Source organism: Acomys russatus, chromosome 14 (assembly GCF_903995435.1).
Source record: "Acomys russatus chromosome 14, mAcoRus1.1, whole genome shotgun sequence".
Taxonomy (NCBI): domain Eukaryota; kingdom Metazoa; phylum Chordata; class Mammalia; order Rodentia; family Muridae; genus Acomys; species Acomys russatus.
The window spans coordinates 45,185,273-45,201,450 of record NC_067150.1 but is presented as its reverse complement, the minus strand read 5'-3'; the positions used below and the strand labels follow the sequence as shown (position 1 = coordinate 45,201,450).

General features: G+C 44.9%; 1 protein-coding gene and 1 pseudogene across 1 annotated transcript in view; both read right to left on the bottom strand.

Moving 5' to 3' along the window:
- Slc35f2 (solute carrier family 35 member F2) overlaps positions 1-16,178 on the bottom strand; it is a 47,163-nt gene that overhangs the window by 15,956 nt on the left and 15,029 nt on the right. The window contains exon 2 of the mRNA XM_051156473.1: positions 320-495. Within this exon, the coding sequence (XP_051012430.1) occupies positions 320-495 (176 nt within the window). The remainder of the gene's footprint in view (positions 1-319; positions 496-16,178) is intronic.
- LOC127198697 (E3 ubiquitin-protein ligase RNF5-like) lies at positions 8,741-9,349 on the bottom strand (annotated as a pseudogene).

Sequence of the window (16,178 nt, the reverse complement as noted above, 5' to 3'; positions counted from 1 at the left end):
GGTTTGGAAACAACACTAAATGCAATCCCTAGTACCACACAAAAGAAAAAGAGAAGAAAGGATTATTTATTAATCTTGCCACATTGGAACAACACTGATTCCCTTAAGGGAATAAGCATAGTATTCATTTTAAATGATAGAAATGGAGGTATTGAACCTTCTTAGTCAGTTTAGGTTGCATGTGCGTGCACACACACACACACACACACACACACACACACCCCACATACACATGCAAAAAGGGTTTAGAAAGAAAGATAGAATGAATGAATGAATGCCACAGAAATGTATGGGCCGGATGACCTCACACTTGACATACCAGACTGAAATGCCAGCATCACTGTGTAAACCAGGAAGAGCAAGCAGTAGTTAATGAAACTCTGGAGCATGGGCGTGTTCACTTGGTACTTTTCTGCCAAGTACTGGCTGGTGATGGCCGTACCACATATGCACAAGGACAGCATCTGGCCCAGAGCGATGGTCTTCAAAATAGCCCTAGAAAATAAAGAAAGAACTCAGATTCACGTGGAAGAACCTGTAACTCTCTCTCTCTCTCTCTCTCTCTCTCTCTCTCTCTCTCTCTCTCTCTCGCACACATTTTTTTTTTGCTATAAACACAGTATGAGTTATTGTAGAAATATGAATTATTCCATTTTATTCTGTAACTATTTTAAATAACTATTCCCTATTTCTTCATGCACGTGTGTAGGATGTGCATGTGTGATGTGTCTGTATGTATGTGTGTGTTTGTACATTCCTCTGAGGAGGTCTGAGGACAACCTCTGTGTTCATCTTTCTGTTTCAGTTCTGTGAGAAAGGGTTGTTTTATTGTTTCACCACTGTGCACTCTCCCAGCCTGCAAGCATCAGAGATTCCCCTGTCTCCAGCCCCCACCTCACTTCAGAGTCTGGGATGACAGATGTCTATGACCAGCTTTGTATGGGTTCTGGAAATCTGAACTCATGTTTTTACACTTGCATAACAAGCACTTTCCCCACTGAGCCCCTAAGTTATTCATTTAATTTAGAGGCATAGCGCGTGTGACCCAAGCTAGGTTTGTACTTGTCATGCAGTGGATAATGACTTTGAACTCATGATCTTCCTGCCTCCACCTTCCTAGGGCCATAGTCATGTACTACCATATCCAGTCTATGACATGCTAGAGACTGAACCCAGAGCTGCATCCACCCTAGGCAAGCATGCTACCTCCTTAAACACATCTCAACCCTCTTGATCTCATCTTATTGCTTATTTCATAAAAAGAGAAGTTGAGTCAATATAGTTTGAAAGATTATATTTTTATTTTCTCATACCCCCATTTCCAAGACTTACTCTTCCATGCATTGGTCATGCATTAAAAGATTATTTTGTGCCAGGCATGGTGGCACACGCCTTTAATCCCAGCACTCGGGAGGCAAAGGCAGGCGGATCGCTGTGAGTTCAAGGCCAGCCTGGTCTACAAAGCAAGTCCAGGACAGCCAAGGCTACACAGAGAAACCCTGTCTTGAAAAACCAAAAAAAAAAAAAAAAAGGGGGGGGGGGGCTGGAGAGATGGCTCAGAGGTTAAGAGCACTGCCTGCTCTTCCAAAGGTCCTGAGTTCAATTCCCAGCAACCACATGGTGGCTCACGACCATCTATAGTAAGATCTGGTGCCCTCTTCTGGCGTGCAGGCAGAACATGGTATGCTTAATAAATAAATCTTAAAAAAGAAAAACAAAACAAACAAACAAAAAAGATTATTTTGTTTACTTTATTCTCCATGTGCTACTGGTGTAGGGTGGGAGTGCTGTTTACTTTATTCTCCATGTGCTACTGGTGTAGGGTGGGAGTGCTGTTTACTTTATTCTCCATGTGCTACTGGTGTAGGGTGGGAGTGCGTACATGTACTCCTACACATGCACCCTGAGAAGGGGAAGGGAGAGAGAGTCTAAATAAATGTAAAAAAATAAAAATCTAAAAAAATTAAGTAGTTAAAAAAATAAAAGGCAATGCTAGCAAAATGGCTCATCGTGCTAAAGATGCTTGCTACCAAGCCTGCTGACTTGAGTTCAGTTCTCAGACCCCACATGGTAGAAGGGGAAAACAGAGCCCTGAAAGCTGTCCTCTGATCTGCACACACACATCAGGACCATCGTGCCCCTCCCCCCTACACACACACAATAAAGAAATAAATATTTTAAATAGAAGGAAGCTGAAGCAGGGGGATCACAAGTTCAAAGACAGTTTAAGCTACAAGGTGAGTTCCAAGGTCAGCCTTCCTACATAGTGAGACCCTGTCTAAATAAATGAATAAATAAAAAGGGAGGGAAAGTGGGGAAAGAGTTTGGGAAGCAAGCACCAGTTGAGGACAGAGTGTGTGTTTTTTAAAGAGTCAAGAAAACTTAAATTTGTTTGCAAGGCAAGTAAAAGAGAGCAAGAATAAAACTTAAGATTGACAAGGAAGTTGGGAAGCAGAGGCAGGTGGATTGCTGTGAGTTTGAGGCCAGCCTGGTCTACAAAGTGAGTCCAGGATAGCCAAGGCTACACAGAGAGACCCTATCTCAAAAAAAAAAAAAAAAAAAAAAAAGATTGACAAGGAAGAAATTTAAGAGACACAGAAAGTGGTTCTTAAAAGGGTCTAGATAAGGAACCAGGCCTGAGCACACTGAAATGTTTACTTGAAATGCCCTCTAAATCAATATTTTTCTGAGGGTCAAGGGAGCAGAATTTGATAAGGGTTTCACTCTGTAGCCCTGGCTGTCACTCTGTAGACCATGCTAGCCTGGATCCCAGAGATCTGCTTGCCTCTGCCTCCCAAGTGCTGAGATAAAGGCACATGCCACAACACATGGCTTAAACCAATACTTCTTAAACTTAGAAGAAATCATTGACATAAAATTTGAATTCATTATTGAATGAAGCTGAGCGTCAACCTAACATGCAGTCTTCCACCCTGGCTGCACACTAAGATTAACAGGAGAGCAGCTTCAAGGAGCAAATCCCAGGTGTATTCCATAGCAGTCAAAACAAACAATCAAGCAGCACACTAATACCAAAGGCTTACATGTTTTTAAAAAACTGCAACCATAGACATACTGTAAAAATATGGAAGGATTTTTAAATATTTTATTACAGTGTGTGTGTGTGTGTGTGTGTGTGTGTGTGTGTGTGTGTGTGTGTTGCACATGCGCACTCAAACACCTGTCAGGGGTCAGAGAGTAATTTGCAGGAATCTAGTCTCTCCTACCACGTGGGTCTTGAAAACTGAACTCAAGTCACTCAGTTTGGCAGCAAGTACCCTTATCCAAATGAGCCCTCTCACCAGCCCTTAAGATTCTTTTTTTTTTTTTTTAAATATTGACTGTTGGGTTCTGTGGGTGTGGCCCAGTAGTGCAGTGTTGGGGAGACTCTGGTTTGGGAGGCAATAACCCTTTTGTAACTGATCTCCTGAGACACCTCTTCTCTCCCCCATCCCCCAAACCCAGGCTCCATACTGCAGCAGTCAGTCCCTTCCTAAATCCTGATCTAATGGAACTAGCTCCTGTCTAAAGCCTTAAGTGGCTCTCCTCTGCCCTCACATGAGAGCCCAACTTAAAACTGTCTGATAAGGCCAGCACTGTCTGACCTGTCTCTGCGCCTGGCTCCAGTTAAATCTGGAAGTGTTCTCTTCCATAGCTTAGTTAATTGTCAGTTTGCCATTTTTGTTTTTTCCCTTCTGTCCCCGCCACCCCCACGAGAAAGGGCTCATGTATCCCAGGCAGGCCTCAAACACACAACACCACAGGTTGCCCAGGAGTTTCTGATCCTCTAGCCTCTGTTCCCAGCACCAAGATTACAAGCAAGCTGCATTTTATGCAGATCTGGGGATAGAACTCAGGGATTCGGGAATGTTAAGCAAGCATTCTAGCAACCGAGCCACATCCCCAGCCTCAACTGCTGAAATGTCCTACAGGACATTTGGCCTACTGTGTGTCTGCGGGGCATTGGTACTCAGCCTCTAGTGAGCTTGACATCTGCAGCAGGTCCTCAGTTCTGGGGAAATCTCTAAATGTACTAACCTTGCCTTCCAGCTTCTGTGGTTCTGCTTCTGGCTAACTGCTCTTGTTAACTGAAGTATGTCAACCCAGGCCGTGGTTTTGTGCTCAAAAGCTCACCCTGGGAGAGGCTCGGGGGCTATACTGCAATCCTGAACACCCAGTATAGTTGCTGGCAGGCTAATAAAGACTTTCTATTGGCTTAAAGCCATGTCTGAGCAGTCTTCTCTGATGAATACCCCACAAGATATGACTGCTTCCAGGCATTTTTACCTCCACAGGCCAGGGCCTGAGCAAGACCCAAGGGAACCGCTCTCCTCTCTCCCTCTCCCCTTCCCCATCCCCCTCTCCTCCTCCCTCTATCCCCTCCCCCTCTTTCTCAGGAGCTTGGCTCAGTGAGGGACCATGGCTTGCACTGGCTGGGGCTGAGCAGACACTCCCCAGACAAAAGCAACTGTGGCAGCATCAGTTGAAACTCAAATCCCCTTAAGTCTTACTGTCCCTCCTCAGTACCAACCAAGCGAGATCATCCCATAAGCTAATGTCTTCTCAAATCTGCATCTTCTCTTCGCTCTTTCTGGCCTTTCTTTACCACTCTCCACCCTCCTCCACCACCAGGGTTCTATAACACAGCTTATATTAGAAGACCTTTCCTTAGAAGTCCTACCCAAGTCTGGCCTCTCTCCTCCCACCACGCCCCTTCCTTGAGCAAAACCAGCAAGTTGGTATTCACAGTGGAAAGCACAGAAAATCCAACCAAGCCCTGAGAAGCTAACCAAACCGGGACTGTGGTCCACATCCCATAATGAACTTGAAAGCAATGACAAATGTAAACTAAGTGGGACTAAGGAATGTGGAGAAATTGAACCCTGTTCACAAATGGGCAGAATCCCTCCAGCCAACTCATTTTTGTAGTCTACAACAGCAATTAATTAATTAAGCAAATTATCCTCCGAACCATGAAATATACCTGAGAGAGAAAGAGAGAGAGAGAGAGAGAGAGAGAGAGAGAGAGAGAGAGAGAGAGAGAGAGAGAGAGAGAGAGATCTCCAGACTGAATGTGGATACTTAAAGTTATAGCAATGCACTTTTCCTGGCTCCAAACCCTAATGACATCTCTAATGGAAGTTGGGGGAGGCAGGCTGGAAGGAGGTGGTGGTTTAAGAAATCCACACTGAAGGCTCAGAGCAGCCTCAGGCCCTGCATGCGTACCTGCCTTGTACCAAAGGGGCTGCAGATAAATTCTGAGCAGACCAACTCCACACTATACAAAACACTCCCCGGCTAAGGGAGGTTTCTGGAAACAATACGCATCCCACTGTGAACTATATCCTGTCAGTCTTTTCGAACAGAACCTCCACTGAAGTGAACTTCAAAGAGCCGGATGTCCCTAGGCTACAAGGTGGACTTCCCAGGTTCTCGCTGTGGGAGCAGGGGCAGGAGCTCCTGTGGGCAGTGGGCAGGATGTGAGGGCAGGAAGTAGGCTGACTCTATTACTCCTCGCCACGTTACTGCTTGCATAGTTCTATGAATTTCAGAACTTAGAAGATGAAAGAAGGAAGGGCACTTTCTTTCCCCATCTTCTTTCTTCCAGAACAATGCAAAGCACCTAACTCAGCAGCTCTTCTACTCCAAAACACCAAAATGTAGTTGTGCATTGCTTACAAATAAAATTATATTGTCTCTCATTCACTCAGTAAGAATTTAAAGTTTTTTAACATATATTAACTGCACATAACACTGGGTTTCATAATATATTTCTATATTTATCCCTGTTACCCTCTTAACCGCTTCCTCCTCCTAATTAGTCACCTCTTTCATGCTCGTGTGTGTGTATGTGTGTGTGTGTGTGTGTGTGTGTGTGTGTGTGTGTGTGTGTGTGTGAAAACTTAATTAGGGTTAATTACAGGAGTATAGACAACTTGCCAGTGGCTATACCACTAATGAAACATTTCTCTCTTCCCTATCTACAGTTCCCTAAGGAAGGGCAGGCTTTGGAGTGCCTTCCCACTTCCGCGCTATGCTGTTGAGAGGCCCAGTCATGTTCAGGCCTTGTGCAGTTAACCATGGCTGCAGGGAGTTCAAGAGTGTAAGAGGCACGTTATGCCTGGAACACAACATCCCACAGCACTTTGCCCCTTCCTCCAGCTATTAACATTCCCTCTGCCTCACTCAGGACATTTGTCAATCAACTCTGGATGTTATTATGTACCAAGTCCAAAGATTCTAGATTTTTTTTTTTTTTTTTTTTTTTTTTTTTTTGCATTATACATATTTTCCAGTCTAGACTCTTGGCTGAAGGCCCTCAACTGTAGTCTCCAAGAGCAGGACGCTGTAGCCTTTGTGTTCAGCACAATGTCTGCTCCATGGGAGGGGCTGAAGGACTGCTCGTCATTGTTGAATATCCCTAAGCATATGTCTCTGTGAAAGTCTAAACCAATCACCAAGGGCCAGGAGTTCCCAAAGGAAGAGAAGATGGGCTACTTCCTGAGAAACCTCAAGGGAAATTCTAGAAAGGCCACCACTTGGCTTTGTGCCTAATTCAAACACAAATTTCACACAGTATGCTAGGAGACGGCTACGCTGACTACCACCATTGTCTCTAGCTCTTCTTTAGTGGAGCTTCAATTTGGGCCAGATGTCTTTTACTTAGATGTATATTTCAAAATCATCAGAGGCTAAAAAAATAAATGAGAGTATAGCCAAACACTCAGCTTATACCAACTTAATCAGATCCTAGGGAGGTAGACTCTAAACATCTGTGGGTTTTATTTAAGCATCTCCTAGTATCAGATGCAATGAGAAAGGCAACTCCTCAGTTATTCTCTCCTTTGCGTTTGATTTTTTTAAAAAAAGAGATCCAAATGAATGATAAAACACATCACTTGACTGTGATCCAGGCTGCCCCCTTCTTGATGTCACCATAAATACGTGGTGCTGGGTTGCTAGTTGTCAACTGAAGGCAAAGTTTTAGGATTAAAATCTGAAAGATATCTATGGAGTGTAGTTTCTTTGGGAAGATTCAAAATCCTATCTTTCCTTCCACCTGTAAACACCTCATGGTGAACAATAGCTTTCTGTATATCTACAGGAACAAGGGCCTGAAGAGAAACGTTCACATACGCACACACCACCCAGTTCCGTTTCTAGAACATTTTAGTTATATTATAAAGAAGCTCAATCAATCCAAGTAGATTTTCTCTACACAGCATGATGGTCGATCTTTATTGCCAATACAAATGAATTTAGGATTATCGTGAAAACACACCTTTGGGTGTGTATCTGAGGGTTTTCCAGAAGAGTTTAACGGAAGAAGGAAGATTCACTCTGAATGCGGACAGCACCATCTCACAGACTGAATGAAAGGGAGCCGGTGAGCAGAAAGCCAGTGTTCACGGCTCTGCTTCCTAACTCTAGACCCCATGTGACCAGCGGCCTCTGGCTCTTGCCACCATGCCTGTCCTGCTCTGACACCCTCAAACTGTGCACCAAGGGAACTTCCTTGGGGGGTTCTCGTCAGGTGTTTCATTACAGTAACAAGAGAAGTAACCAACACAAAACACTGAACAGTAACCCAGGTGGCTGTTTTATTTCCATGAAAGCTCAGCTGCGGTGTTGATAAGTGCAGCCCTAGCCTGGTACTCCTTGATTTTTAATGGGATATAAACCACCTAAGACTTTTAAAATTGCCAGAGCCCTGAGAATTCAATATTTCAAAGGAGTTAAATGCTAAGGTCCACTGAAAAGAACAAAGGATGTTGGGAAAATGGCTAATTTCAGAACTTGGGTAGGAAATTAGCAAAGCAAGTCTGGGCCATCTTTTTGGTTTTTCAAATTATTATTTGAATTTGTAATAAAGGAGGTATTGTGTTGTAGTTAAATTACCAATATTATCTGTATTCTGTATTAGCAGTATGCCCGGCTAGCGATTATCTGGGCCAAATCTCCATCCGTGCCTGCCATATGTTTCTCTTCCATCTAACCCATGGCGGCCTTCTTCTTTCTCCTTTCAGTACCCTCTCCTCAGGTCGCTTTTCTTCTCCCTCTTCCCAGAATTCCTATATATCTTGCTCTCTCTTTAAGCCTGGGAACCTTAGCCACACCTCTATCTCCTCTGTCCTGCACAGGTGGGATGGCTTTTTATTAATCAAAAGGTTTGCAGGGGGGTGGGGGGACACGTCCCAGCACTTGGGAGGCAGAGGCAGGTGGATCTCCGTGAGTCCGAGGCCAGACGGGACTACAGAGTGAGTTCCAGGAGAGCCAGAGCTGTTATACAGAGAAACCCTGTCTCAAAAAAACAAAACCAAACAAACAAACAAAAGGTGGGTCACAGAGACAGGCAAGCAGTAATTAGCATCAAAATACATTAGACCATCCCCCAACAGTATTGAGGGATGGAGAGGAGACACTTGAGTCAGAACTCAAGACAGTGGGGAGAGAAACATTAAATTAAACCAACACGTGGAGGAGTTGGACAGAGCCCATCTTTAAACATCAAATCAAGAAATCTGGGGGAAAGCAAAGGATTAGAGAGAGAACTAGACACCTATCTAGTCTGTCCTCCTCCGGGGTGGGGAGTGACCCTGCTCCTGGGCCAGCAGGACAGAGCCGCAGGCGCTCCCATCCCCTCCTGAAGGAGGCCTGAGCGAAACAGATGGGTCACAGAAGTGAAGGGGTGTTCCAAAGAAAGGAGGGGCGCATCAGGGACCACGATACTGACTCGCCTCTAGCTAGAGGTGGGCAGGGAGGAGACACAGCTCAAATACTGAGCAGCCCGGAAAAAGAATATGTCGAGAAACAGGAAGAGAGATTCTTGCCAGCTGGAGATAGGGTGACCTTGTCCCAGATCCACACCTGCTCCCCTTCGGAAAGGTTCATGGGCACTGAACACGGTGGTGAGAAGGAAAAAAAAAAAAAAAGCCAAAGGGAAAAGCATCAACAACAAACGAGAAGTGAAAGCCCCGCCCCCCCAACGGTATCACCGAATGGCTGGAAACCGCCACCCACCCCACCCCCTTGCTCTCTAGAGCTGGTTGTTGGCCCTGATGGCGGGCGGAGTCTTCTATATGGGATCCTGGGGCTCCTGGTTCCCTTGAGAATAAAGCCAGACAACCTTCTCCAGGCTGATGCCAGCTTCACACACTGGGCACTCTTGCTGGTTTGGCCGTGACTTGTGAACACTGAACCAACAATGCAGGTGGCCACACACGCTGACCACAACTTTCTGAGTGGTCTCCTGACATATATTATAATTGAAGGTCGCTCCCTCCCCACCCTACTTGCGGTTAGGCTCTTGGGGGTGGGGGATGGCATCCTCTTCCTCTACTGCTGCCATGGCCGGTTCTGCTTTGCCCCCATGTACTCCTCAGTATCCCCAGACACATACACACATATACACTCATGTCTGGGCCATCTTATCAGAGCAAAACACAGGCGATCTGGGAAGCAGCTGACAGAACAAAAACATCTAGTTATAGTAAGGATGCCACAGTGGGCCAAAACACATATAGGTACAAGACAGATGCTTCAGTGGGTCGAGCCTCATATAGGTAAAGGAAGGATGCTTCACTTAGCTGAGACATAAATTCTTTAAGTGGGGGCTTAACAGCAGCAGCACCTTTTAAAGGGACACTCCTTGGCCCTGGAAAGACTTATTACATAAAAACTAGTAAATGAGAGGAACTGGAGAGATGGCTCAGAGGTTAAGAGCACTGGCTGCTCTTCCAGAGGTCCTGAGTTCAATTCCCAGCAACCACATGGTGACCCACAACCATCTATAATGTGATCTGATGCCCTCTTCTGGTACAGGTGTACACGCAGGCAGAACGTTGTATACATAATAATAAATATTTTTTTTTTAAATAGTAAACTAGAGAAAGCAAGAAATATCACCCTGCCTTTTCTATCCAAATGATGTACCCATGAGATGACCAAAGGGTTGGTGAAAGAAAGTTTGTAGAAACTCTGGAAAATTAATGAAGATGAAATAACATAGACCCAATCACTTGGTTGGAGGCCCCTTTGAGGAGCCACACACATCTCTCTGGTGTGTCTTTCTTCCCAAACACCTGTCTTTCTCTTCCTTCTTGTGCTTAAAAATGCCTCTTCTTAAACTCCACCTCTGCTTCTCATTGACTCGTCCTAAAACTATTTTCTGCCACAAAGTCAAGAGTCGGGGTTCATAAAAGATAAGAAAATCTCAGCCAAGAGGTTTTTCCACCCCACCGCCCCTGACTGCAAGAGTAGAAGAAACGACTCATGAAGTAGAGCTTTATTCTGTGACTCTGGACCTGCCACGTGACTCCAGATCTTCTCTTTCTTATAGTGGTTTTACAGGCTAGCTGCTAGGAATCTGAACCCTGGTCTTCCTGCTTGCACAGCAATGATTAAGCTGAGCCACCTCTTCAGCCCCCCACTCCCACCCCTACCCCAGTGACTTGTGTTACGCTCTTCAATGACATCGGATAGCAATGGTTTTAGGACCCAGAGGGATCTTAACAATATGTCGCTCTGAAAACAAAGGCAAATGGAGATAGAGCCCCCCCCCCACCTTGACCTCGTGGTATTGACCACACAGCAGTGGAGGACAGAGATTACAGGAAGTGTGGTGAGTGTGCTCAAAGAAGTGGGTAGCTAGAATGGGATTTTATGGAAGACTTTGGGAATAGTATTTCACAGACTCAAAGAATAAAAAGTTATTTAGGCCAAAAGAAGAGCTATGGGGGGATGGGGAGGTAGGTCAGACGATGTCACATAGGTCAGGGCATAAGAATCCGGAGCTCAATCCCCAAAAGACATATAAAAAGTTGGGCATGGTGACACACATTTGAAATCCCAACCAAGGACGGCAAAGGCAAGCCGATCCCTGGGGCTGGCCTTGCTGAATCAGTGAGCCCCAGGTCAAAGTGAGAGACAGTCGTTCAAAGAGATGGATAAGGGCCAGAGATGGCTTAGTGTTTAAGGGTACTTGTTGGGCTGGGTAGTGGCGACACAAGCCTTTCTTTAATCCCAGCACTCAGGAGGCAGAGGCAGTTGGATCTTTGTGAGTTTGAGGCCAACCTGGTCTACAGAGTGAGTTCCAGGACAGCCAGGGCTACACAGAGAGATCCTATCTCGGAAAAACACAAAACAAAAAAGAACCTTGAACTGGAAGCACTGTCGTGGATTATTATCCAGGAAGGCCCAGCAAGGAAGAAGCTTCCTCAACTCTAGTCAGACATTATAGAGGGATTTTAATTCAGAAATAGGGCTACTCTGGCTGGAACACAAACATACCTTAGTACACATCTTTAATCCAAAACAATGAAGGTAAAGTTAGTTTCTAGAAGAAGCTGCCATGTTTGGAAGTGATATCTCATTGAGGGGCGGACAAAGTGACAAATCAGAGAAAGAGTTGGCACATAGGATATGCCCAACTTTCACAAGGAGAGAGAGGAAAGGAAGCTACCTGAGAGAACGGCACAGGGAGAGGAAGGAGGCAGCTTTACCTGGAGAGTTTTACAGAGACAGACTGAAGACAGAACAAGCTAGACACAGGTGTAGACAGAATGAACAGGCAGAAGATTAGAACAGATTGCTAGATGAGGCCAAGCAGAGTAATTCATTCAGAGGCTGAGAGAAGCCAGTTTGAATCAGTCAGCTTGGAGAGGCGTTTGAGCCAGAACAGCTGAGTTGAATTAGCCAGCCAGGGTTCAGAAAGAGCTAGAAAGGGTGAGCTTACCCAGCAGTAAGTCTCAGAGGCTCAAAATATTCTAGGTAGACTGTATGGAGGCTAGAAGCATTCTAGGCCTAGATCAGCAGACAGAGGAAGTAAGCCTGGGAGATGACAATTATATCAGCCAAATAAAGGATACTTTTATAAGACAGACAACTATAGAAGGATCAGAGACTCTGGCTTTGAAGATGAGAAGGATAAGGAGACAAGAAACGCTGATGACATCCAGAAGCTGGAAACAAAGGACTTGATTCCCAACTAGAGCTTCTGTGAAAGGACACAGCTTTACCAATACTAATCTTGGCCCAGTGAGACTTCCATCAGTTGGCCTTCTGAGCCACTGAACTGAAAGATAATCAAGTAGTGTTGGTTTGCCCATTAAACTTAGTGCAGATGAAATAACAGAGACATGATGGCTTTATACGCCATAACTTGAAAGCATGGCTATAGGCTAGGCATGATGGCACATGCCTTTAATGCTAGCACTTGAGAGGCGGAGGCAAGTAATTTGCTTGGATAGCAGCAGATTAACTAACAGACAAAACCAGCTATCCATGAGCTACTTCGAAACAGTAGCTCATACTGTTAGAGTCATACTGTTAGAATTGCTGTCATTCTTCTTAGTAAATTTGCTTAGGAGAAAGATAATCAGATCAAATAAAGAGGCTATTAAATAGCTGCAGGCAAAGTCAATCAGGAGCCACTTTGGATTAAAACAGTCACTGCTTGGGGTGGGGGGGGAAAGGGGGGAGGGACAGAATAAAAGCCAGGCCCTCAAGCTAGAAACAATAAAATAGTTTTACACAAACAAAATCAAACTTGTAACTCTGGTGATTTCTTCTTACACAGTAAGTTCTGTGTGTGCCTTAGGTAGTCAAAAATATAGAAGGCAAGTTAGTATTTTCTCTGCCACATGGTGGACACACCAGCCACCATACAGAATTCCCACATATATTAACTTGCTGGATTTTCATATAACAGGAAGAATAGATATTATCTTTGCAAAGCTTATGTCATCTAACCAAGTCCATATGTCAGGTCAAAATAGGAACACTAGACAAGGCCAATGATGTTGGGGCCAGCTGACTCTTTTCTATTCTACAGGGCTCAGTCAATGAAATAATGGAGAAGTAAGAAGTAAGAAAAGAGATGGGGGCTGGCAAGATGATTTTTGGGGGGAAAGGCATTTGCTGCTAAGCCCTGAAATCCATCTCCGGGACCTACATGGTTGAAGGAGAAAACTGACTATCTTGGCTTGTCCTCTGGCTTTCACACACGCACTGTGGCACTCACGAGTGTGCGCGCACACACACACACACACATGTGTACGCACACGCACACACACTTAATTACTAAAGAGAAAAATAAAAAGGAAGAATGCCCAGTACCAGCAATGTCAACCTACAAATTCCTACTTCATTCTGGCTATAAAACTTGCAATCCTGTTTTCTACGTGGTGACGTCATACATACTGCATTCGTTTTACAGGGTCTAGAAATGCAGACATTGACGTGGGCATTCTGACTGGTCTCCCCCGCCCCATGTCCACAGTCCCATTAAACATCAAGTGACAACAGAATGGTAAGGATTATGACCTCTGCAACTGACTGAGTGCATACCACACAGCACTAGTCTAAGAATTTCATAGCTTCGTTTTTGACCCCACAACCTACTGACGAAGGCGCTGTTACTGCTCCTACTTATTGATAAAGATGCAGGGATGTGAAGTGACACTGAAAAAGTACTGCCTCTGTCTTTAAGGACCCAAAAAGGAAAATTAACAATAAGCTTCATACTCTAACTGATGTGAGGTGACATAATGAAAATACCCATGGGCCAGCTATGACGTTAAACACCCCCGTGCATCAACAAATGCTTACAAAACTATTGCAAGCTAGAGACTACGGGGCAGTTGCACTCAGACGAGAGACTGAGTTTCAGCTGTTCTGAGAAACAATATGCCTAAGCCAGAATTAAGTCTGCTTTCCTATCCCTTGATAATTATAATAAAAGGTGACATTGAGGATTATGGTGCCTCACAAAGGCCAGCTGTTAGGAATTGCCTCACATCTCTAACAACAGGCTTTGATGGATAACCACTGAGGACATGTTTGACAGACAGTTTACCTCATGATGTTTTGGTAGAAAATAAGGGAGAAGATATTTTTTTAAAATATCGATCCTGAAAAGATGGTGGGGAGCTGCACAGGATTAATCTGGGGTGACGTCCTCACTGCTGTTTCAATCCTGACCTGCAAGAGTTTCCAGCTCAGAGACAATCCTCAAGGCTGCCTCTGCCCACCACCTGCCAGAACCGAAGGCAGAAAAACCCTGTTCTTAGTAGGCAGCCAGGAGGCCACCGCCCATAAAAGTGTAGTTCTTAATGCTGCCTGCCAGGCAAGGCTTAATAAAAAATTTTGAAAGGTTACTTTTTTCTTTATTGCTTCCTTCTCTCTCTCTCTCTCTCTCTCTCTCTCTCTCTCTCTCTCTCTCTCTCTCTCTCTCTCCTTTTCTTTTTAAGACAAGGATTCTCTGTGTAGCCTTGGTTGTTCTGGACTCACTTTGTAGACCATGCTGTCCTCAAACTCACAGAGATCTGCCTACCTGCTTCTGCCTCCCAAGTGCTGAGGTTGTAGGCATGAGCCACCTCTCCCGGAAAAAGATTCCTTTTTTTTTTTTTTTTTCAACATCTAATTTGGCCTGCTTGTAGATTAATAAAACAAAAGTCATTTTTTTCCCCCTCCAATTGTGTGGTGTGGTTTACACTGTAGAATGCAGTCTTCAAATAAAGTTAGAAGCAAGACGCCCACAGCAAAGGTGGGGCAGCCAGCAGGAGCCCTAGTGTGGTTTGGCTCCCACCATCTCTACGGCCTCACTGTGGTTTGGCAACAGGGCCATCCTTGACTCTGCAAAGCAGTCCATCCTTTCTCCCATGCCAGGGGGAGATGGATTTCCCTATGAGCTCTCCTACCACACTCATCAAATGCCAGCCAGGCGTCTGAGGACAGCAAAAGTGAGAACCAAACCCCAGAGCTCCCCGGGGACATGGTCCAGTGGAGGAACTGGGAGGGGTTGGGGAGAGTTCCTGTGAGTCACTGGGTCCTTTCCAGCCTTTCAACACCCACCAGCTTCAAACTAGCCGAACTCAGCTCACATTCCTCCTTTCAGTCAGGGTTAGCTGGCACTGGCTGCAGCCAGCCCACTCCCCCTCAGTGCTCTCAAACTTTTTAAGAGACCTATTACCAGACAGGAAGGAAAAGAGCATCAATGGAAAGCTGAGGCATGAGTGTGTACACACACACACACACACACACACACACACACACACAAGTTTTTCAGTCACGAAACCTCAACAACACACAGAATACATCATGTCAGGGCTAAAAAACACTGCACAACCATGATGACCGGAGTTGGGACTCCATTACACACAACATAGCAAGCCAGGCATCCTGCAAGTGCCTGTAACTCCAGCTCCAAGGCTTCTTTGGTCCTGTGCACGCACACGCGCACGCACGCGCACGCGCACACACACACACCCCACATGCATGTGCATATATGTTCACAGACAACATGCATTAATAAAATAAAGATGTAAGTGCATAAGCTACAGCAGCCAGCTTAGTATAAGATTGTGATTAGAAGCTAAATAAGTATATTGTCCAAAAAATAAGAAAAGCACCACACTCTACAGATGTAGAGATCCAGACAGAAACTAAACACAGCCAGAATCCACCTCATAAGCCAGGCACAGTCTCACTCCTGTAATCCCAGTCTTTGGCAGGAGAATTGCTGTGATCTTGTAGCTAACCTGGCCTACATATCAAATTCCAGGCTACCCTGGGCTAAAAAGTGAGGCCCTTTTTATTTTACTTTTTTAATTATTTGTTTATTTTTATTTTATGTGCATTGGTGTTTTGCCTGCATGTATGTATGTCTGTGTGAGGGTTACAGATCTTGGAGTTAGACAGTTGTGAGCTGCCATGTGGGTGCTAGGAACTGAACATAGGTCCTCTGGAAGAGCTCCCAACTGCTGAGCCATCTCTCCACCCAGAGACCCTTTTTCTTTTATTCTCAAATAAAAAGAGTCAGTCTGAGGAAATGGTTCAGGCAGCTTGATAAAGTGTTTTACCTTGCAAACGTGAGTTCAAGCCTCAAAAACCATATTAAAACAAAACAAAGCGAAAAATAACCTAAGGCCAGATACAGTGGCTCATGCTGGTGCTGGGGAGGTGGAAAATGGGCAGATCCCAGGGCTCCATGCCCACCAGTCCAGCCTACTTACTGGATTCCAAGCCTCCAGATGCACTCTTATGTGTATGCACAGCAGACAGACAGACAGACAGACAGACAGACACACACACACACACACACACACACACACACACACACTCGAATCTCATTAGTAATCAAATATATGTGAATTAAGAGACTTATATTTCTTGGCTGC